This window comes from Battus philenor, unplaced genomic scaffold, assembly GCF_028537555.1.
Source record: "Battus philenor isolate CCGP_79_NKW_IND1 unplaced genomic scaffold, ilBatPhil1.0.hap1 SCAF_5, whole genome shotgun sequence".
Taxonomy (NCBI): Eukaryota; Metazoa; Arthropoda; class Insecta; order Lepidoptera; family Papilionidae; genus Battus; species Battus philenor.
This window is the reverse complement of record NW_027181715.1, coordinates 8125083-8148112: the sequence shown is the minus strand read 5'-3', so window position 1 is coordinate 8148112 and position 23030 is coordinate 8125083. Positions and strand designations below refer to the sequence as shown.

At 31.6% G+C, this 23030-nt stretch overlaps 2 protein-coding genes across 3 annotated transcripts in view; one reads left to right on the top strand and one right to left on the bottom strand.

The window, feature by feature from the left end:
* The first annotated feature begins 3967 nt into the window (after positions 1-3967).
* Positions 3968-5107, top strand: LOC137929656 (prostaglandin E synthase 3 homolog). Its single transcript, XM_068772704.1, has one exon. It carries the CDS (start codon positions 4140-4142, stop codon positions 4620-4622), a length of 483 nt encoding a protein of 160 aa, XP_068628805.1. The 5' UTR covers positions 3968-4139; the 3' UTR covers positions 4623-5107.
* A 1261-nt stretch (positions 5108-6368) lies between these two features.
* Positions 6369-23030, bottom strand: part of LOC137929670 (ATP-binding cassette sub-family C member 4-like) — a 29936-nt gene continuing 13274 nt past the window's right edge. Inside the window, exons 2-25 of one of the 2 annotated variants that reach the window (XM_068772724.1) lie at positions 21823-21957; positions 20254-20458; positions 19195-19420; positions 18894-18991; positions 18442-18639; positions 17792-17918; positions 17251-17400; positions 15605-15798; positions 15355-15519; positions 14930-15067; positions 14353-14520; positions 13991-14134; positions 13000-13223; positions 12409-12539; positions 11963-12172; positions 11593-11823; positions 11407-11513; positions 10665-10788; positions 9904-10074; positions 9521-9648; positions 8834-8956; positions 8254-8376; positions 8011-8171; positions 6369-7329 (exon numbers count right to left, since the gene is read on the bottom strand). In XM_068772724.1, the coding sequence (XP_068628825.1) occupies positions 7056-7329; positions 8011-8171; positions 8254-8376; positions 8834-8956; positions 9521-9648; positions 9904-10074; positions 10665-10788; positions 11407-11513; positions 11593-11823; positions 11963-12172; positions 12409-12539; positions 13000-13223; positions 13991-14134; positions 14353-14520; positions 14930-15067; positions 15355-15519; positions 15605-15798; positions 17251-17400; positions 17792-17918; positions 18442-18639; positions 18894-18991; positions 19195-19420; positions 20254-20458; positions 21823-21957 (3955 nt within the window). In that variant the 3' untranslated portion in view covers positions 6369-7055. Of the gene's footprint in view, positions 7330-8010; positions 8172-8253; positions 8377-8833; positions 8957-9520; positions 9649-9903; positions 10075-10664; positions 10789-11406; positions 11514-11592; positions 11824-11962; positions 12173-12408; positions 12540-12999; positions 13224-13990; positions 14135-14352; positions 14521-14929; positions 15068-15354; positions 15520-15604; positions 15799-17250; positions 17401-17791; positions 17919-18218; positions 18346-18441; positions 18640-18893; positions 18992-19194; positions 19421-20253; positions 20459-21822; positions 21958-23030 lie in introns of both variants that reach the window. The other variant, XM_068772723.1, reaches the window with a different exon arrangement.

Sequence of the window (23030 nt, the reverse complement as noted above, 5' to 3'; positions counted from 1 at the left end):
CTGTTCCTAATGGTTGACCCTAAGTAATTACCATGAGTTAGCAACAGATAGAGCGATAGTGATTTAAGACACTTGATAAAATTTAACCTTAAGGTTAACAAAATTCAATGTTCCCAAAACAATGTAAATAAGTCAACCTAAATATGTTATCACTAGAAGTCTGTTTATAACAATTTTATTACATCATTAAGTAAAGCTATACTTTGGGGGACTTTGGCCTTATGCATATAACATAATAGCGGTCTTTAATATAGGCATACAGCCCGCTATATATATTTTACCATTAAAAGTCAACGCAACTTACCTACGACAGACGGATCGTCTTCTACGACGACGTGATAAACAACCGTGTGTAAAACCGAACCAAAGTGCCAAAGAAAGTACAACTAAAAGTCCAATTAACAACACTCCTTGAACTTTTGGATCGGAAAAACTTATCGACTCTTTCAACTCTTTTATTTTGCTGGAACTTGATCGAGCAGGTATATTCTTGCCCATTTCAGTTCTTGCATGTACAGGGTCGGTTCCTGAACAGGAAGTATGAAAAGGTACTCTAAAACTTCCACATTCTCTTTTGGACAATAAAGTAAAAATTAACATGACTGTTTATCACTGAATGACTTCATTAAAGGTATTTGATTTATACTGGAAGAATCCATTTTATTTCTTTATGAGTACCGTTTATGCATTTTAAAGATTTAGACCTACTAAATTCTTTAAAAATTAAAAATTTCATACAAATCGATAGATGACAGTTGTGTCAATTTTTCTTTTACATTTATTATCAAATATCATTCGTAAGGTTGCTTGTTTATATGGCGACATCTAGGAGATACACCGAGAATAATACATATCTTGATGGATATTTTCACATAATCTTTTGCGATTCTTATTGGCCGTAAATTAAATTTAACACTTGAGGATAATAATATATTTGTAAAATATAAATATTCTATTACCCCTAAGTACAAAGCCAATACGAAGGCTATTGATGTCAGGACGTTGGATTTATTTGTTTAACATTCTTTTTTGTTCACGCTAGGATACATTTAAATAGTTTTATGATAATAAACAAAAAAGTAAAAGGGACGGTTTTACCACACACGGCAATCTCTTACAGATAACCATAGTTTGGAAAAGGTAAAAGTATAAATAATGGGTAGTTAACGTGTACAAAACTTTTTTATATATCATTCTGTGATTACAAGATATGGTTGTAATAAATCTCTAGGTAGTTAAAGGTAAACAGTACACACAACTTGGTTTTTAAGGCATTTTATTTGCACGCTGACGTGTGCAAGGACCTTCGGACATATAACTGTACTACGTACGTACTGCCTCTCGGTGTACAGAAATTCGTTCTACATTCCAAGTAACAGTATATTAAATTTGAATTAGGTTATTAATTTCAATGATTTATGTTGTTTTATTTATTTTTTTCACCATTATGTACAGATACAGTTTGATGTACTTTTAGTAATTAAATCATTTATTGTAAGTAATCTAAAAGAAACCAATAAACCAATTTTTCAAAGAAATATACTAAATTCATTTTGTTAAAGCCCCAGTAGTCATACTCATGAAGGAAAGAATGATTAGAAAAGGGCAAAACTGTCTATACATAACCAATTGGTTATTAAATTACTACTTCAAAATTCTTATTCTATTAGTTTCTTTCCTTAAAATGGAGATATGCCAGTATTCAGAAAAACTATACTTAGATAGCTGGATTTTTTAAACTTTTTTAAATCTTTGTGACCTTGATTAAAATACTACCTGACAACACATATTGTTGATTCCGGCTTTTCAATATTTTTTGGGAAGTTTCTAGTGAACATGAATATACAGAACCTTTGTATAAACAAGCTGAAATTAGTACGGGCTCAACTGCATCAAAAGCGTTACACATTACACTTATCAAAACTCTTCTATAACAAATAAAATCTATGTTTTTGGTTTACAATAGCAAGTAAGAGTTTTTATCCTGAAGGAATTGTAATAAAAGACTTATCATCTCATTGTTATTATCGGTAGTTCGTTTGTCAGCAGCTTTTATGTTGTGGTTTAAGTCAAAGTAACTTTCTCCTAAACGAATTTCTCTTAAAATTTTCAATTGTGATAAATTAGAGTGATATTTTCGGGCACTATCAACGCTCATATATCCAATGATGTCCATGGTTGTCTTCTTTCCTCATATTTTTTTTATCTTATCTAAGAATCTCAAAATAACAGTTCAGAAACGTGTTTACTACTTCAATATGATGATATTATTACTGGATAATAAATGTTTTGCAATATTCATCGACATAGACAAGTAATGAAAGATATAATATGGATAATTATATGTAACACCGATAATACGCAGAAAATAGAAAATGCTATTACTGATATAGAAAATGGTAAATGTTAAATAATTAAATAAACACAATCCCATACTTCTTTCAGTCAGTTCGAAGTTTGAAGCACTGTTTGGATAGGAGATGCGCTAATTCTGGTTGGCGACTTTGACAAACACCAGACGAAACATTGTTTAGTACAAACTACTAAATGCTCTCTCAGACCGATTAAACTAAGGGCACTTACCTATTTATTAGATATTTCCCCTTACAAAGGTATAAATCTCCCTGTACTCAAGTACTCTTGTCGAATGTCAACATCGCGGTAAAGCATGAGCTACAGTCAGATACGATGATCTGAGCCATGGTAGGCCTGGTCGATACCAGTACTACTTCAAAACGGCTCTGGGTTATCCGGCTACGAAAATAAGCAGATAATGGGTACAAAGTTTGTACAACACTATATAACAATTCAACGATGCTATCCTTGTCAACACATCCACTAATTATGGTGCGATTATGCAAATCGGTTCTCTCAGAAGGCATTTACAATCAGTCGTCGAGGATTGATCGATGCAAGAACGCGGCTATGCGTACGCATGACTGGTTTTTCTTCGACTCCAACCGCAAGCTCACGCATAAACTACACGAGGCGCGAGAAAGTATGCCCAAGTTTTTAATGAGAAATTGAATACCGCTTTCCCAGAAATTAATGTCGCCTTAAGGCAGATTCCCAAATCACTCAAAGGAGAGGCAATCATTCCTCCTCTCTTACGCCCAGACCATAATCGACAGTCTGGAGGACTACTGAAGTGACTAAATACCTGAAGACCCAAGCCATCTCCTGATGGTGGATTGAAAATATAAAGGCGTTTTCGAGATAATCCATTCTAGGTGAGACAGACTGTCCGCACGTGATGCACCCCCTCAAGCTCCGATCTCAGAGAATATAACCATAATGATGGCCTTATAGGAGGGTATTGCCGAAGTCGCAGCGAAATTCATAAGATAATGGTTCCGGAAATGGAGAATAGAGAGCAATTAAGAAAAGGACCAATATTTAGCCACTTCCGCATATGCAGTGGTAGTCATGCAACAAAGTGCACCGCCCGCTAGCCCGCTGATAAATGTGTAATCATAAAAAAATACCTTCTAATTTGCAAACAATTAAAATGTTTGTCAATTGATTTAAAAAAAGGGAATATTTTTTTGCAGGGCCATCATTTAACTATTATGTGGCTTAGTTAAAAGAGGAGTTTTATTTAAATCCTCTTCAGTCTCTTAAGGATTAATTTATTTTATATCACTGAATAATATAATAAATTAATTTAATATGAGTGAAGTTTTTGTTAATGAATTAATATTTTTCTATATTTATTAGTGATTATTACCCGGTTTGTAACCGAATTTTTGTTTAAACTATAGACTGTAACTCAGATTATGTTTAAATTAGTATATCATCGAAGTTTGAAATAAATTTTAAATAGAAAATATTAACTACAGACGCGTCAGCCTTTCTACATTAAAAAGTCATAATTAATAAATGCAAGAGAAAGATTAAAATATCAATCTAATATTTTATTTCAAAATTCAATATGAGCATTTCGTCACGTCACTGGCAACCCAACTTGTTCTATTTGACAAAGGCCCGGATTTACAAATTATTATAATTAACTTGAAACGCGTTCGGCGTGAATTTGCGTTTGTTAGGAAATATTGTTTTAAAGTAACCGGTGTACGTTCTTGTTAATTAATTTTAACTTGTTGCCTTATTGTGCTGTTTTTACACTAACTATTAGTAAAATGAGTACAGAAATTGCAACGCCTCCATCGGTATCATGGGCACAAAGCAGTGCTCGTGTGTATTTGACTTTTAACGTGGAGTGTGATAAACCCGACATAAAATTAGCCAAAACAACAGTGTCATTCAAAGGTATTTGCGCTCCGGAACAAAAACTGAATCAAGTTGAAATACCTCTATTTGCTGAAATAGACCCCGAAAAAAGTACACATGTTAATAAAGGAAGACTCATCGAAGTTGTTCTTATCAAAGAAAAGACTGATGAGCCATTTTGGCCGTCCTTAACAAGCGATAAAAAGAAACACCATTGGCTCAAGGTTGACTTCAATAGATGGCAAGATGAAGATGAAAGCGGAGATGATCTGGACTCCATGAATGACATGTTTTCAAATAAACAATGTCGAAATCACTCAGATTTTGATGAGGACATCGAAAAAAATGACTCAAGCTCTGGGGAAGAAGAAGATCTTCCAGATATTGAGTAAAGTTTGGTGTTCATTTCCACTGGCTAGATAACCCATTGGAACAATAAATTTATTGTAATGTGCTTTTTATATCAAGTATGTTATGGTAGCTTTTATTAAGAATAGGCAGTTATTTGCACCCTTAAAGTACCACCTGTTTTACAAGTAATGTATGTGAGGTACTCGAGTTTAAAAATTGGTTTTAGAAGTTTTTACTAGCTTGCATTTAAAATTTTTATAAATCTGTTTTCCAGCCTTAACAAATGTGTGTGACTAAGATGATTAACATGGGCACATTCCCTCAATAAAATCTATCATTTTGTTGGTTTTGGTTATATTTTAGTGAGTAATGTAATCATAAGAAATTTTATGTTCTATGACTTTTATCATGGTTTTATAGGCTACCTGAGTGAATCCTAAGTATATGCTGACATGTCTTACTGCATACCTGATGTATTGCTTTAATGAAACCAACACATTGATCTTTAATAAAGAAAGTACATAAACATACTTGTTTCTTTTTATTATCCTTGCTATATACTGGTATTTGTCTTCAATTGTTTAAATGGTTTACTGTTATGAAAAAAGTTATGATTTGTTTTCTATATCTTAAATTTTGTTTATAAATTAGGTATTCCTTTATTTAGGATGACTGAGTATGTTTTTGTTCTATTTACTATCTTATATGGGAAAAATCATGTGCATGCTTTATGGTAAGAATGTGTAAAAAAGTTGTATTACTAATAAATAGTTTTCTATGTTAGTCTTAATGACAACTAATTGTATTGTTTTTAACAAGTAATTTGGAAATATGTAGGTTATAAATATTTAATATTTTCATAGTACTTTATTCATAATATTTTGTCACCTGTAACATTAAAACACATTATAATTTTATTCAATGTAATATAATAATATATAAAATACGTGAGAATAAGGAAAAGATATTAATAGAACAGAAAATCTCACTGAGCTTGTGCATAATCTGGAAATAAATACTATCTTCATTCAATGTTTAACATCGGAGGAAGTATTTAACTGAATTAAAATACATGCATTTGGAAGTAAAACTGAAAAATATTCCCAAAATATTTATTTATGTACAGTAAACTGCAACAAATACTAAAAGTAGTTATTTGTCTGTGGAAAAGCGGTACCTTCATATTATAGGAAGATATTATTTAGAACAGAGATTCTTAGACCTTTTTGCTTATAAACTACTATCAAAATTTTACTGATTCTGGTGGACCTCCTGCGGCTAGCTGTCTACCATATCATTGAAATTGTGTTTGTGGCAGCGTAAGTCACAGCACATATTAAATGTAGAATATTCAAGTAGTTACAAGTAACAGTGGGTGAGCTACTTAAAATATTTGCCTAGATGATATTAAGCCTAGATTTTAGTTCTTCACCATTGATTGCTGATAAATTTTTGTAGGCCCTTGATTTGTGAACCCCAATTTTTTATCATGCCAACCTAGACCATCATTAAGTCTCCTAGGAACCCCTGAGGGTCCACCTGGACAATCTAATTACTTTCTCATTCTAAATCCATAGTTCCCAGTGCTATGAATTTAGAATGAGGAAGTAATTAAAGGGTCAAATAATTACAATTTTCAGGGTTTGTATGATTTTTTTCTTAAACTGTTTATAAAATAGAAAAAGTAATAATAAAAGTTGGAAATAAAATAACTATTCAAGGATAGTTTTTATTTTATCTGAGGTTAATCCTGCAGTAAATCACAACGATAATATTCAGTACATATCTATTATATAAATGTAATTAATGGTAATAGTAATAAATTAAATAACATAAGATTTTATATTACTATGCCTAATGAAAAATAGTTTGTTTCAATCACTAATTTAATCTAAATTTAAGAGCAGACATTAAAAACAAATTTCTATTTACAGCAATCAAACACTTATTTACTTATAATTAAATACTCTAAAAAGTAAACCTTAATCCTAGATTTATTTATTTGTTTATAATTTAATTAGTTAAATTATCGACAAATAAAAAATATTTTCTTCTACATGTTTATATTTACTTTAGTTTATATCAGTTTAATTTTGATATTAATTTTATTAACAAGAATCTTGAAAATGAAGGAGTCAATTAATTCGGTTAAGATTTATGTCGATTGTTTAAATCTTTTATTTAATATTCGAACTTTATAAATAGTGTTGGTGATTTTTTGGCAATATTAATTTTAATTATTATTATATATTAGCGCAAAGGTGAGAATGAAAATTATTATATAATGATTTTTTCCTAGCAGCTTATTAAATAACAGTTAATATTACGATTAAAACCGTAGTCTTTTCTATTAGAAGCAAATGACAAATTATGTTACAAATTGTACGTAAATTAAAAATTTAAAGCATAATTTGAATATAATTACATTACTCGAATGAATTACTATTATAACTAAATATATGTAAAATTAAATTTTACTCAATCACTCCACCATTGTTGAGGAAAGTGTTTTTCGCGATTTGATAAAGCTGTGCCGACATTTTCTCGTTAGTTTCTTTTACCATTTTGGTAAAGTGCCCTTCTGGATTGTTGAGTAAATGGTAAGGATGATCGAATTCTACTAATCTACCAGAGTCCATTACCATAACTCTGTCCGAATCCATAATTGTATTGAGGCGATGCGCGACAGTCAACACTGTGCAGTCAGCGAATTTTTTTCTTATCGTATTTTGAATAAATTCATCAGTTCTGCAATAAAAAATATAATGAATGAGTAAAGTAGCAAGTAATTCCAGTAAATAACATTTTTATTATTATAAATATTAGGGTTAGGCTGTTATATTTCCTATTAAATTGAGCAAAGAGGCGATCCAGGATTGGCTTAGCTTTGTCTCCGCGAAGGATGCTCGGGTTGAGCTTTCCTTCCAGACCTTTTTAAAATTACCCGAAAGGATTGTACCTAATATGAAAAAACATTCATCTGTTACATATTGTTTGTAGTCTAATTATGTTAATCAAATAAGCCGCGAGAAAAAGTTTGCAAAAGTATTGATTTATTTTTTTATTTCAGTTCATAAAACTTTTGCCTAATACATGAAAACGCCTGTGAATGTTAATATGAATACATGTATAAATACTTATAAAAATGAGTGTAATATGGTTATCTGGTCCTACATAGACTACCTCTGGTGAGGTCAGAAAAAATGATATGTATAGGCTTAAAAAGTTTTATAGTCGTTGGTTTTAAAATATGTACCCATCGTGAATAGCATAAAGTTATAGCCATATTAGAATGTTTACATGGAATTGCTTGTGATTATACCAGTATTTTTTTTTTAATTACGTTAATTTAATAATTTGTTGACGGTTATTGTAGATAATGATAATATTTTTCTGTGAGGTTATGTTTTTATGTCTAAGAATACTTACTTTGGATCAACGTTTGCTGTGGCTTCGTCGAGTACAAGAATACGATTTTCTCGCAATATAGCTCGAGCAAGACATACAAGTTGCCGTTGACCCAGTGAGAAGTTTGATCCGCCTTCAGACACTTTAAAGTCTAGTGCCGGGATTGCTTCCTTTAAATCCACCTAAAAATATATTTAAGTAAATCAAAATGCCTAGGAAATAGAAATGCTTAGAATTAAGTTCATTATAGAATATATAATTTACCGCTTCAAGAGCTTTCCATAGTTGTTCATCTTCATAATTATTAAATGGATCCAAATTGTATCGTACAGTAGCCGAGAAAAGGACGGGTTCTTGTGGAATTATAGAGATTTTAGACCGCAGTTCCTGTAAGAGTAAGTTAATTAATATGAAAAACAATAAAAATTGTGGACGATATTACAATACACTCAAGTCTAATGTCTCTTAAGTTATCTTGTATTGAATTTAAAAAGTTCATAACACAAAAGTTAGAATTTTTTTTATAGTAAAGAAATTTTAAAGTGATCATAAAGGAATTGCTTTACTACTGTATTAAGCATGTTGTAACCACAAAAAACGGTTTAGTTTGTTGCGGGCTTTTCTCAGAAAAGGGCGAATTTAGGAGAGTTCAATCTGATTTTAGTTTTTGTCAAATTAAGCTATTTTGGCATTCTTCTCTTGACGTACACAAGTGGTTACAATGAATGGTCCTGTGTGAATAATAATATAAATGAATGGATAATAAATTTAATTTTGTTTATAGATATAATTTAGTTAAAGACAGTCTCTTTTTATGGAGAATAAAAGTAATTTTGTACTTTACCTGTAGTGACAGATAGCTTGTGTCAACATCATCAATAAGTACTTCACCTTCGACAATTGCTAATCGAAACAGGGAAGATATAAGAGATGATTTGCCAGCCCCAGTACGTCCTACTACGCCCACCTGAAAATAAAAGAAAAACATGATCTTGTGATTGTTCTTGCACATATACACACAAAAACACAACATACACGAACACATATTTTTCGCGTCTACAACTACTATAAGCTAAATAGTATATTAATATGGTGTGCGATAAACATATTATATAAAAATACTAATTATAATTATAATTTAAATTTAAATAAATCTGCTTAGTTGCATTTTTCTAAGTTATGTATATATGTCATTAGACTAAATTCAGTCATAAAAGTCATTTTAGCTTATACATTTTAGTATCGCTTTTAAGCTAGGTATTTATCTAAGGAAAAAGCCATTATATTATAACTTCTTCGACGGCTACATAAGACGGCAATTTCATATTCTGTTGCTAGATTAGTCATGCACTGTGAAGCCAGTTATAGTAAGTATTATCGTTATAACATGAACTGTAAGGCTTCATAGATCGGATCCTCCTTAAAGACGTGTAATGACTATTTGTTGCAGAAGTGAAAAATAGAGATTTTTATGTAATAAGATACATATTACTTCTGTAAAAATATAATTAGAAGCACAAAATTTTCATACCTTCCAGCCTTTTTCTATAACTAGATTAAGGTTTTTCAAAACTGGCAAGTCTTCTGGCGTGTATTTCATATAGCAATTGCGGAATTCAATACGCCCTTGCCATGGCCATCCTTTAGGCGTTTCTTTTGCTACAACAGAGAGATTAATACAATTAAATATTCCTGATCTGTATAAAACTTTAAATTAACCGAAATTTACCGAAAGGTTTTCGACTAAGTGGTTCCTCATTAAGTGGAACGATGACATGATCAAGGTCGCGGGAAGTCGCTGGATGCGAGCACAAGATCGGTCATCGTAGACATCTTTGGGGGAGACCTACGCCTTGTGGTGGGCATATACCTGCTGACATGAATGAATTAATGTATTGTTTGATTATGATTTACCTCCTTTATCCCATTGCGCTTCACGTTCGATATGAGTGTATTGCAAAATACGCTCAACGCTGGTCATTTGTGAAATGACTTCGGCGGTCTGGCGCACGCCGAATTGAAGCATACCAGTTAAAATGAGTGTTTGGGAAATCGCCAAGCCAACGTTTCCGGAAAATATTGTTTCTGAGAAAAAATTAAATTATATAGGGTAAGAGATGAATAATCGCGTATTGGTGTTCATAGCTGTCGTTTATAATAGAGGGAACTTTACTTTTTTATTTAATTTCCTTTTTTGTTACAAAAGCACATAGCTTTGATCTACAGAATGCAAGGAAAAATTATAGGGTGTTATTCTATGCACCTTAATGTTATTAAAAATTCTGTTTATTTAATTTTAGGTACACGGTAGATTAAATATTACATCGAACGAGCATTCTTAAATCAGAATGCTAAATGTGTCAATACACAACAAAGGACCAGTGTCCTTCGCTTAGTTAGTCTGCCGTCTGCCCAAGCGGCCTAAGGGCTTAGCGGCCTCTTAATCTAGTGAAATATGTTTGTCATGGCCTGTGCCGCGTTACTAAAAGAGCCCTTGAACTTAGTGAATTCATTATAAGTTAACACTAAGTGCTGTATGTACCATTCTCTATCAGCGAAAACTGGAAATGTCATGATGACAAACAGTTATTATCCGTAAAAAAAAATAGTAAAATAATTTTTATTAATGAATTCGATTTCAATAAAATTAAATTTAACTATAACATAATACTTACTGCTGTCGATAACGAGGAATGCTACGATAACAATAGTCAGATATATGACGCAAATGAAATCAAGCCAAAAGCCGAGGGTGACACCGCTGGCTAAGTAGCTGCTCCAAGTCGACGTGTGGATGTCCTGCAAGAAGAACAGGTTTATTTTGCTACTTGTTTTTTTTTTTAATTGTATCACATTGTATCTATTATTTATCTTTTCAATTTTGTGACAAGAATAATTTAAAATATATCAGTTCCAAATAGACCAGATGGAAGCAAGCATCCAGCGTCTTCCTGTGCTGCGCTTACCGAACCGTTATCTCTACTCATTAACATAAACCCAGCGGCTTTCAGTTCTGTGCGCTACGTGGCCTCCCACTGCTACTTCAACTTGCCAATTCCCAGCGAATGCCATGCCGGTTACTTTGAAAATCCACATTCCTGTTTTGATCTAGTAGAGAAATCCGAAAGACAGTCCTGTCTACGGGTCTGTGAGCGATTGTGACCTTCCTAATGAGCCCAGCCGAGAAAGACGTTTCTCTAACGTTAGTAATTACTGGTAATACAAATTTTAAACCTTCGTAGCCGCTGAGACATATTAGGTGAAAAGAGTCTGGTTTTATTGAAAATCTATAGGGAAGGTCTGTATCCAGCAGTGGAGGTGTCAGTGAAATGATGATGATATGAGTTAATTTACAGGCATAGTCTTTGTGTCAAATACTTTGCCGAATGAAAGGGTGTGTCAGTTATTATGTGTTACCTGGAAACGATCAAACTCTTGAATCAATCTCTGTTGTGCTCCAGCAGATCTGATTGTGCTTATGCCGTTAAGTGTTGCTGACATGTGGGAGAAAACAGGGCTTCTCGCTGAAATTTCCCAAAAACAATTTTAATGCAAAATAAGATAATTTACACGAATGTATAACAATAATTATTGAATTCTTACTTGTGCCTTCTAGTCGCTTTATGGATTGCGCAGATTTCAGGTAAATCTGTAGAATTGTGTAGAACAAGAGTAGAATGATTGTCGTTGGTAACAATGTCCATACTAAGGCAGCTGCGTTCAGAGCTAAGATGCTGAACATTACCAAATATATTTGAATACATTCTAACAAGAAACGCGGCAGAAGTTCGTCTAAAGCACCAATGTCCTTTGAGAAACGATTCAAGATACGACCTAAAAGATACAAATATTTTATTAGATTTCGAACAATCTCGCTTGTGTGTGCACTAAGATGTATTAAAATGATTTAAACATTAAAAGTTTAAATAAATTTATTATTATGTATTTGTTTATGAAAATTTAAGCAAGTTACCTGACGAGTTGGTATCAAAGAATCGCATCACTCCCCGAAGCATGGAATGGAACATGTCGTTGTGGAGATTCCTTGATGCAGTCATACAAACTTTGAAGAACATGAAAGCGCGCGCAGTAATGAAGAATATACAGCATAAAATAAGTGCAGAATACACATACAGGTAGTGAGATGTATCAAGTGGCCCGATGTACGCGTGAAGGTTAAGATCTGGAATTAAATAACTATTAAAGCAATTTACATTGACTATATGAATTAAAATAAGGCTTTATGATGTTTCATATTATAATTAAATTTATTATTAAGAAAATTTATCAAGAACAATTAGAGTTTAGTTATTCCAGTGAGAATAGGTTTTATCTATATCTCTATGTCATTATGTTTGGTAAGACAGTTGATCAGAAGTCAAGAAAAAATTAATAAAAAACATTGATTTAAAATTTAACCTGGTTGAATTTCAATTCCAGAGAAGTAGTCTAAAATACTAAATGTACTGTTTGTAGTTTCTGGTACACGGTCATAGTCAATCATAGTATTGTTGGTCTCTCTTTCCTTTTGCCGAGTTACTTCGTTTGTCCTGTAATAATAATTAAGTTTTGTAAATTATTCCAAAATGTATATTTAAAGGTAAAAAACAGGAATAGATGAAGTGTTTTAATAAATAATAAGACATGAGGGGCTGGCCTCGACATTGCAATTGCAATTATTGATAACAAGTAATTTTTCTTCATGCATTAAACGGTAAGAACATATCAGCAGTTTTATTTTATGGATTATTTCATAATTAATTTACATGAATTGTTTACATTATCTTTAAAAAACATATCGTCAGTTAGTGGGCACGTGTCTAATTGCTTCTATGTATATAAATAATAATTGCAAATAAGTAGTAAAGAAATTTGGATTAATTTATAAGTAAAACGTTGTAAATAACAGGCAGTATAAGAAATTCAGATTCCGTGATGATTAATCGTGGAATATGATTAAGTTGGTAAAATAAACAAGTACAAAAGGTTAAAAAATAAAGGTAAACATACCAAAAGGTAACCCAGTAATCGCAAAGCGTTGCAGATAATTGTCCGATCACCAAAAGTAAGACCATAAATATTAATCTAGGAGTCTTCCCTCCGGCTCGTAAGTATGCACCGTAGACATGCCATCCCATAGAGCCAGATTCACGTTGTTCTTCTTCCATTTCCTGTGCAGGTATCTCGCAACCCGTGGTAGATTCCGCTAAAGACGGCCGACGAGTTGTCGAAAGCTATTAAGATTAAAAATAAAGTAAGAGAAAAATTACACTTCAATCCTTACTATTTTAATTTATATTATAAAATATGTTTCGTCTAGCAACACAATGCAATAAAAGGATTTAACATTTTTTAACAACAATTCAGTTACCAGAAAAAAGAAAACATTACGTCCGTACGTAAACATCTGTAGTTGTAAGGTACTAAAAATAAGATTAATTTTTAAATGTTTTTTTTTACAAATAAGATATTTTTCGCTTCAATGAACATGAATAGAAATTATTAATATAAGAATCAAATTGCCAATAAACGCTATTAATTTTTACACATTCACTGGATAGACGTTTGTACAGCGCGAAATTTTATCGATGAAGTCGATTGCAGTTTCCGTGCATTTATTCTGTACATTATATGCAATACACTTGTGTGTGCACATTTTTTAACAGTTGTTTTGTTTTCCTGATATTCATTTGGCGAGTCCACGATTGACGGACAAGTAGAGAAAGTCTATAAGGCGTTAAGTCCGTAATTGCAAAATGTGTGAAGATAGTAAATAAATATATACAAGATAGATCGAGAATGATTGTTGAATGAGAATTTTACAATTTCACATGGTGTAGAAAATTATAACTAATTGAAAAATTTGAAAGAATGTGACTTCTCACGTATTCAACGAAATAACGTAATGTTATTTTTTACAAGAATAACACTTATTCAAAGCTACGAAAATAAATTATTGGCACTACTTGTAGGCCTATCTTTTCTTGTCTTTCATACTTACTCGGGCAGAAGTTCTTCGAGACATTGGGGCAGGTTTTTCATTTTCGTTAGTGTCGTTTTCGTCTTGAGTGGAAGAAAGCAGTTTAGCGAAGTCTTTTCCCGAAACTATCAATTCATCGTATGTGCCTTTAGCTTCGATAGAACCCTGTAAATAGTAAATCAAAGGTAAGAATTAAAAGTTTATATAAATGATATATAAAAATCCACAATGATATTGGTTACAGTTGTTAACTATTCATCTAACAGACTCTTGCGTCTTTTAAATATTTCCAGGTGGGTCAAAACATGAGAACACTGCAATTCCAAAGAGAAGTAAATCGACATGATTAAATAATAATGAGGTAAATGTGTGCAATAACATACATTATTCACGATTGCGATGTAGTCGGCAGCTTTAAGGTAATGCAGCTGGTGAGTAACGAGGATGCGTGTGGTGTGACGCAGATAACCATTGATACATTCGTTAAATAATTGTTTGCCCACGTGAGCATCGACTGCAGACAAAGGATCATCTAGAAGATATATATCGGCCTGTGAAAAAACGGTTTTTTGTTAATGATGAAGATTTTATGTAAAGTCAATAACTTTATCGCGAGTATCATTTGTGATATTAATCAACATCACAAAAGATGCTCAAAAATGAATTAAAATTACTTTGCCTGAATACTGCATAAAAATTTTTACAAATTCATAATATTAGAGCGTAGAGCTCGCTCTATCAGTGGGATTTCTTTTTATATTTAATTTTATTTAAGTTAATTTAGCAAACATAAAATTAGTCCAAAGGGAGAAAATAATTAATTGGCTTGTTACGAAAATGCATTATTGTAATTTGAATACTCCGATATCGGTTATCGCGTTTTATGTAACAAAATTTATACATATTTTATTTATCTGACTTACTTTCAGAATATATTTCTCAATTTAAATATTAACTTACTTGTCTGTAGACCGCTCTGGCGAGATTAATTCTTGCACGTTGTCCACCTGATAGGGAAGCACCTCTTTCACCAACCAAGGTCTGATCTCCATGAGGAAATTGTTGAAAATCTTTTTGCAAAGCACAGACTTTAACAACCTGCAATTCATTAGATGGCACAAATTGAGATTAAATGGTACTTTAATTTGCAGACATGTGTAATTAAATATTTATGTCTTTTCAGAAGACCTTCAGAAGACTGCGAGATTGTTAAATCTATTGAAACGAACATTTAACTTATATCTAATAAAAAAAAGAAAATTTAAAAAATGATTGAAAAAATTATTGCATTATTTTGCTGGTTTGAGAGTGCTGCTTACATGCGATTTATCGAATTATATGTATGTAGTAATCTATGTAATAATGGTTCTCGAATTACAACTTACCTCTTTATATTTTTTGGGATGGTATGGCAGGCCAAACAGTATGTTTTGACGTACAGTAGCCACAAAAAGCCATGGTTCCTGGCTTGCGTAAGACAATGGACCGGAGAGATGTATACGTCCTCGAGTAGGACGAAGTTCATTGAGGAGCAGTTGAAGAATTGAGCTCTGAAATTAAAGATTTTTAATAGTACGTCATCGAAACTATAAATAGAAATTTTCTAATATCTTAAAAGTTTAAAAATTCACATACCTTGCCGGATCCAACGGAGCCTATGATAGCGCAGAGTTTACCTTTCGGCACTGTTAAATTGATATTGTGTAGGGTTATTGGTCCTCCCTCAGTCCAATTAGCACTTACGTCTTGCAGGAGTATTCCTACATCTGGGCACGGAGGTACGGTGGACAGCGCTTGCTTCATTAACCCTTTCTCGTTGTATTCGAATCCTAAAATTAAAAGTAGGAATAATATTATTTTGAAAACTCTTAAACCATTTATTATTAATTATGATGATTTTTAAGTTTTTCCGTGTAATTTACAAAACAGTTTGATTACATCCTTTATAATTTTCATGTAAATTAATTAAACATATGTAGTAATATGTTAATTTGTAGAGTAAGTAGATGTAAATCAGTAGTATTAAAAATAAATCATTTTAAAATTATTAAAATAACATAATTATAATCAATACTAAAAATAAAAAATGACAGTACCTAAATTTTATTAAAAAATGTTAGAATTGCTACTATAATTAACATCGTTTATTTTTAGTTTGAATATTGGCTAAATGACGTCTAAGAAATTTTATACCTTTAGTCCATTTTTTAATTTTAATTACAAATTTATCGCTTTACCTTAATTATAATTTTATACTTCTTGTTTGCTTATTAATAATTAAATTGGATATATTACTTGCCTTTTTAAACTTATTGAAGCATATTACTTAAGTATTATCTACTAGTATTGCCACAAATATCAGTATTAAGTTCATAGTGTATATTATTCTGTTGTAAATACTTATACAAACGTTCGCTGTGTTTGTGTAAATACTTACCATCACTGGCTGTCGATTGTCGTGACTCAATGTAATATAATATGTAATAGGAAAATGTTTGGATATTGTGTCTAAATCTTACGATTTACTTCGTAATTGTTAATTAGTAAAACTTGAAAAGTTATATTTTTCTCCTTTAATATATAATATATAAATCGTTAATATATATCGGTTAAATGATAATGAATAATTTATATTTGTATAAAAGACGGGGTCAATGGACCCGTGACTTAAATGCTTGGTGTGAAAACGAGAGATTCAATCGCTTTCCACATCGAGCGAAGCATGTTTAAAGTTTAAACGTGATTGTAATTTATAAGATCAGTGAGAGTGATATATTTTTTATTAGTTTGAACAGCGTAATTTGTTCCTGTTTTATTGAATTATTTATTTATTTTCATTCATCATTATTAAGCGGTTGTTGTCATCTATAAATAACGTTTGGAAAGATTTAGCTTGCATAGGCTTCAACGTGTAATCACCAGACAGAACGACTCGTCGCGACGAATGTATAATCGAGTGGAATAGCACACAGAATAAATAACTAAATCGCGCAATGTCGGATCCCTCTAAATTTAAATTTGTTAAATTGTAAAAGAGAAGTTTTGATTTGTAAAACAAAGAGTATATTTATTTGCGAGCAGAGCAGCTAATAATATTAAATATATAACTAAGAGGATTGTTAGTCAAAGAGTTTTGTTGTAAGAATGTTAACGAATATTTGTCCGTAAACACAGTTGAATCTATTGAGACAGTGAGATAATTTATTTTTAATTTGACAAAAAGTAAAATTAAAAGTAATCCCCTGTGAATCCGTTCATGGAATTAAAGAAAATATTCTCACCGGGATTATAAATTCCATCTTCATCAATGCTTTTAAATGTGTCAGGACATAGGTCGATTTCACTCAAATTTTTAATTTTTTTCTTCTCCACTCGTTGTACCAGTTTCGCAATATCTACATCAGGAACACTTCGCAGATCCTCGCGTTCATCTATAGGATATTTAAACAGTCAGTAAAAAAATTAAAAGAAAATAAAAATGTCTTTAAATAAAAGAAATTATGAATGGTTTACATACATTAACCTAACAACAAAATACATGTTTCAAGCTGTTTGGGTAAAAAAATTTATTTGTTAAAAAGGAATTAAAAAAAAATTATCACACAATAAAAGCAATAAGGATAAATTTTGTTACTAGTGAGAGACCGTTGAAAGTTCCGTATGTTGTTACAATTCCCACGCAGAAGGTGTTAGTGTTTGATAATCAAGACAGAATCGCAGCATTGTTAATACATAGCAGACAGGTATTAAATTTTTAAACATCAAACAAAACCGACGACACTTTAAGACGCTTCACACGACAATCATTTTTTACAATCGTACCCAATAGTAAAAGAGCCTCTATACGAAGTACAGAAGTATAGGCCTCCATTGATTGTGAAAGTGTCATCGGCATGAGGATGGCTACAGTTGCTTGTAGAATGTTGAACATTTGAGCCAACGGGAACGCCTGTGGAAACCAACGCCTTGTTTACGTTCATAATATCTAATTCTTCTTATATGTAGTTGACTTACACGCAACTGTGTCTACATAAAATTATTTAAGGCTTAATTAAATAAATTTGGCGAAAGTTTGTTACATCGGCGTGCATCAAGACGCTTTGATTAATTTAGTAATTCTATCTACAGAAATATCTATAATTATATACAGTGTCCGAGTCAATGTCATATTTGAGACTCGTAATAAATTAGAAGGCCAAAAGTATACGAGTTTCATGCATGCCAAGCAGAGACCAGTGGTCTCACGTACCAAATAACATAAAAGCTTCAAGGCGCTGCACTGAAATCAGCGCTTCCGCCAAGAAGGACACAGCGTTTGACATTATAATTGATAGGGTTCCTTGTAGTGTGTTGTAAAATTGCGCCAAAGGAAAAACCTGTAATTTACATAATTATTTAATCGAATACACAAAACTGACCAAAATCCATTTTTGAATTTAATTAACATTATTCCTAAATAAAAATACACTTACGATGTCAGCAGTAACTTGATAGCCGAATAAGGAGTACGACGTTAATGTAATATAAAGTGTTAGCCTTTCCGTGAAGACCATGAAGCTCAGGTAGACACCGCGAAGATATGATGCGGATGTAATGCACTTAATTTCGTTTTTACGAGCCAACGCCACTACTTTTTCAAACGGTTTCTCCCATGCGTACATTTTAATGACCTAAAATTGGAAGGTTTTTTAATCATTTTTTTTACAAATTTGTGTTTGAAATTTGTTTAGTAAAAAAATATATACTGTGTTAAGAAGCTTATAAAAACGATACTCAAATGTTTACAGATCATTTCATATTATCTATTCGAAACGAGAGAAAAAAGAGAGTTGTCGATTTGTTAAAATTCCCTAAATATAAAAGAATATAGTATGCTATTTGGATTTGAAGATCTTAACTTTTATGCGTGTTACTAAATCCATACCTGCATCCCATTAATTATTTCATCCATAATGCGTACTCGTTCATCAGTTTTACATGCTGTTCTCATTCGCAAATGAGCTGCTATTTTACTCATGTAAGCTGCAATATAAATTAACTGTTAACAGTTGGTCTTTCATTTTTTCTTCGTCGTTTATGTAAGTAATTGGCAATTATTTAAATTAAATTATCTTAAATATACAACCCGTAAAATTAAATTATCATATGAGCGCAAATATCGTAGGTGTTATTTAAAGAAGCAAATTTTCTTTTGAGTAATGATAAAAAAGGCTTATTATATTTACATTGAACGGGAATCGTTTGCAAGACTATTCCGACCACGCCGATGATGGCAGCATATCCGATCTTTGCGTAGATTAGGAAGCAAACAACGATGACTTGCAGAGGCAGTAACCAGATAAAATGTGTGTAGATAAACGCGTAATCGAAGCGATTCACGTCATTGGATAGAAGATTTACAACTTGTCCCGCCGTTGTCTGCGCAAGAGCCCCGGAACTCATTCGCATCACCTTTTAAAACAAACAAGAGTCTTTTAATTACCTTTGTGACATATACTTAGCACGTGATAATTACATGAAAAGAATGAGTATGCAGTATATAATTTAAGGTGTCTTTAGCTCGAAGTCGTGCATGCAGTATAACATAAATATATAAGAATTAGGATAAAATGTTAACTCATTTTAGAGATACCGCGTTAAAATATATGTTTTTTACCAGTAAAACCTTATTTTATTATTCCTATGAAAAATACAATACTAAAGGTCTTTGTTATTTAGCTTAAATTTAAATTTATTCGATAGAAAATAAGAAAAGCAATATAATAGTATTTTATTTATATTAATTTAATTTACATTATTTCTTTCCTTGAAAGTATATTTAATAGTGAATTATACATATAAATAACTACGTACGGTATTTTAATACACTCCTTATTATGTATGCAGTGTGTTAACGGTTTATCGTTTACGAATTAAAATCTAAAATATTTTAATTGACATTTTTTCAACTTATTTTTTTAAAACATTCATGGTTTGTGATTTAAGTTCATCGGTATATATAATTTTGTAAAATAAACTTTGCGATTCCAGTTGCTGAAATGTTTATATTTTTATTATAATTGCTTTTATTACGTTTGCTACTGACGTACACATAATAAAGATCTCTTGATAAGTGAATGACGGTCACGGGTATTGTAAGATAGAGTATTTAACAAGATTTTTGCTTTCTTCTAAATTTGATACTGAAATTATTAACAAATAGATTTTTTTATTATTGCGGAATATTACATTACATATTCCGCAATAATAAAAAAATCGAAAATAAAATGTCAAAAGTTGCTTACCTTTCGGTATATAAGGGAACACGCCGCAATGCGGACCTTCATACCAAATTGCTGGGTGGAGTATGTGCCGTGATGGTTAAGGAACGCAATGAGTAGAGACATCAATATGACTGCAGCGGCGCAATACACCGCCTGCTCGTAGGTCATGTTCGAACCTGGTTCCCAGTACGCCAATAGCATGCTTAACGCTACAGGTTGGAAGGGTCTGATAAAGAAATAATCACTATAGAATAAAAATATGTAATTTATAGATTACCGTGGATATATGAGTTTTATATATATAATGTAGTCACGAAAATATAAGATGGACATTATATGGTTGGTGATACGTTTTATCCATAATAATGTATAAAATTTTTAGATGTTTATTAACAGATACAAATGTATCATAATATACTTTTTTAAATTTTTGAGTCGCATAATATTAATTATTTTAGAATTAATTATTATAGAAGAGACAAGAGATATACTCGTCTTATTAGATCATAACAAAACTGGTAATATATGAAATAGTGAATGTTACATTAACTATAATATTTACACTCATTCATACGAAAGAAAGATCATATATATTTGTTATTACCATTAGAGTATGAAGATATTTTTATGTGAAAATAAATTTCCTTAAGGTTAGCTTACATCGAACAGATTAAAATCTTAATTATTATTAATGTTTACACGGACAGTCGGTGCAGAGACGAAGGTCGTCTGTGCGCTCGTATCGTAAGAAAAGCACGCAGGCCTGCTATTGCTATGTCCAGCAGTAAACATTCTACGTTTGAAACGTTGATGATGATCTTTACTTGGTCAGCTCGAAAAGAGAATTTCGTTAGTATATAATACACAACTTTTGTTTCCCACGATTTCATGAATCAATAATAAAAAATGTACGAAATATTATTAATAAATAATATAATTTCTTTAATAACAGCAATGTGATAATTTTAGATCAGAATAATTACCTATAACGCTTAAGATTTTATTGTTTGTCATTATTTGCGTAGTCGTTTTATACCATGACATTAAACGGAAATATCATATCTTCCTTCATTTGTATAATTTTATTAGATACCAGAATCCATTGAAATGTCAGCGACGTGTTTTCATTTGTTAACTGGGTGGTATGATATTGCTTTCCTTTAGCTGATGTATCCGCAATACAATAGGGTAAAGAGATTTGATGAACGCAGTGTCGTTGGGTTGGGATTGTATCAAATTTATCAATTTGTATGGTGTTATTAAATACTATTATTAGACATTAGATGCACTATAATAATTACGAAGATTTAGTGCCCATTTGATTTGTCACGTCAGAGTCTTTTTTTTATAAGCACAATTGCTACATGCAACTATGGCCTTATGTCAGCCGGTACGCGCTCTCTGCAGGGCACAGACCTCACCCAAAGATCGCCACGATGACCGGTCTTGCGAAGCATCTAGTAAATTTTCTTAAATAAAAAGTGGTTAAATACGATGAAAGATATTTCCGACGTGCCAATTCAAATGCCAAGAACCATGTATTCAATTACTTAGAAAAATGACTTAAGTAAATACTAAATTAAATATTACTTGAGGATGAGAGCCTGAATAAGAAACATGATGCCGGAAGGAGCGTAGCTTAACCAGAACGCCTTGGTCATCGCACGAAGCAGCGATGGTTTCCGGCTTTGTTTGCTCGCCAGTGCGATTTCTTCCAACCATTTCCTGTAAACAAATATGTGCTAAATTATTAATATGTTTGAAACAGTTTTTTTGCATTAAATATGTATATTATTGTATTAAGGTTAAAAGTTGTAAAGAGTGAAATTTGCAAAAAAGTTTAATAATCTCAGTTTTTCAAAATGACGATAAAAGCCATTATTACAATACGCATTTAGTATTCATAATAAAACAAATGTTAAATCAAAAGCATACAGAACAAATAAAACATTAAATTTAGGTTGATGCATTTTGTTAAAGGAATCGGTCATCAGAGCAAGTAATAAAAATATTTAATTTCGAAAGATAAATGTTCTTGCCTATTTATTTTAGTAGCGTGTTTTTTTTTTGTTATTTTTGATTACTTTATTTAAATGTCTCCGACATTAAATATGCTAATTATGAGACATTTAATCTTTGACTTTTAAGTATCATGACTTTGGCAAGTGATCATCACATGTGAACACGTTGATGCTCATTGTTTTGAATCTAGATATCATATAATTTAGTATTTTGTTCAAGTTTCGTACAAGTCAAAGATTGACAAGTAAGAGTTAATAGTGCTAAATGAAATAATATACGTCTGACGCTATGTGCGTCCGGTGCGTTGTGTCATTGTCACAGTTTTCGCGTTTATTATACTGTGTTGGCAACTTGTACAAATCTTAATATGCTGTAAAGGTTACAAAAATGTAACTACGCCGTTTACGGAATATCAATGTGTAAATGACTTGTATTGAGCAGATTAAAATGAACTAAACATTTATCAATGAAGTAATTGTTAATTGGTGCATTTTAATAGTAAAAAGGTTATGTTCCATTATCATCATCATTTCAGCCGTAAAACAATAGACCACCTTCGTAGATTTCCAATAGGACTGGTTGTAATAGTAATAAATATCAAATCAAAATAAAAAGTTACAAAAAACTAATTTTGTAGTCTGTAAAGTTTACGATTATTATCATTTTATCACTTTTAAACAAAAGAGAAGCATAGAGTTCATATTTGCAACTGTCGATTTACGCATGGAATATTCAAACATAAGACAATTTCCTTGTGCATGAATTTCGAATTTGTT

What these genes read in the sequence shown, in the direction of transcription:
- LOC137929656 (XM_068772704.1), top strand. Translation starts at nt 4,140, where the DNA reads ATGAGTACAGAAATTGCAACGCCTCCATCGGTATCATGGGCACAAAGC.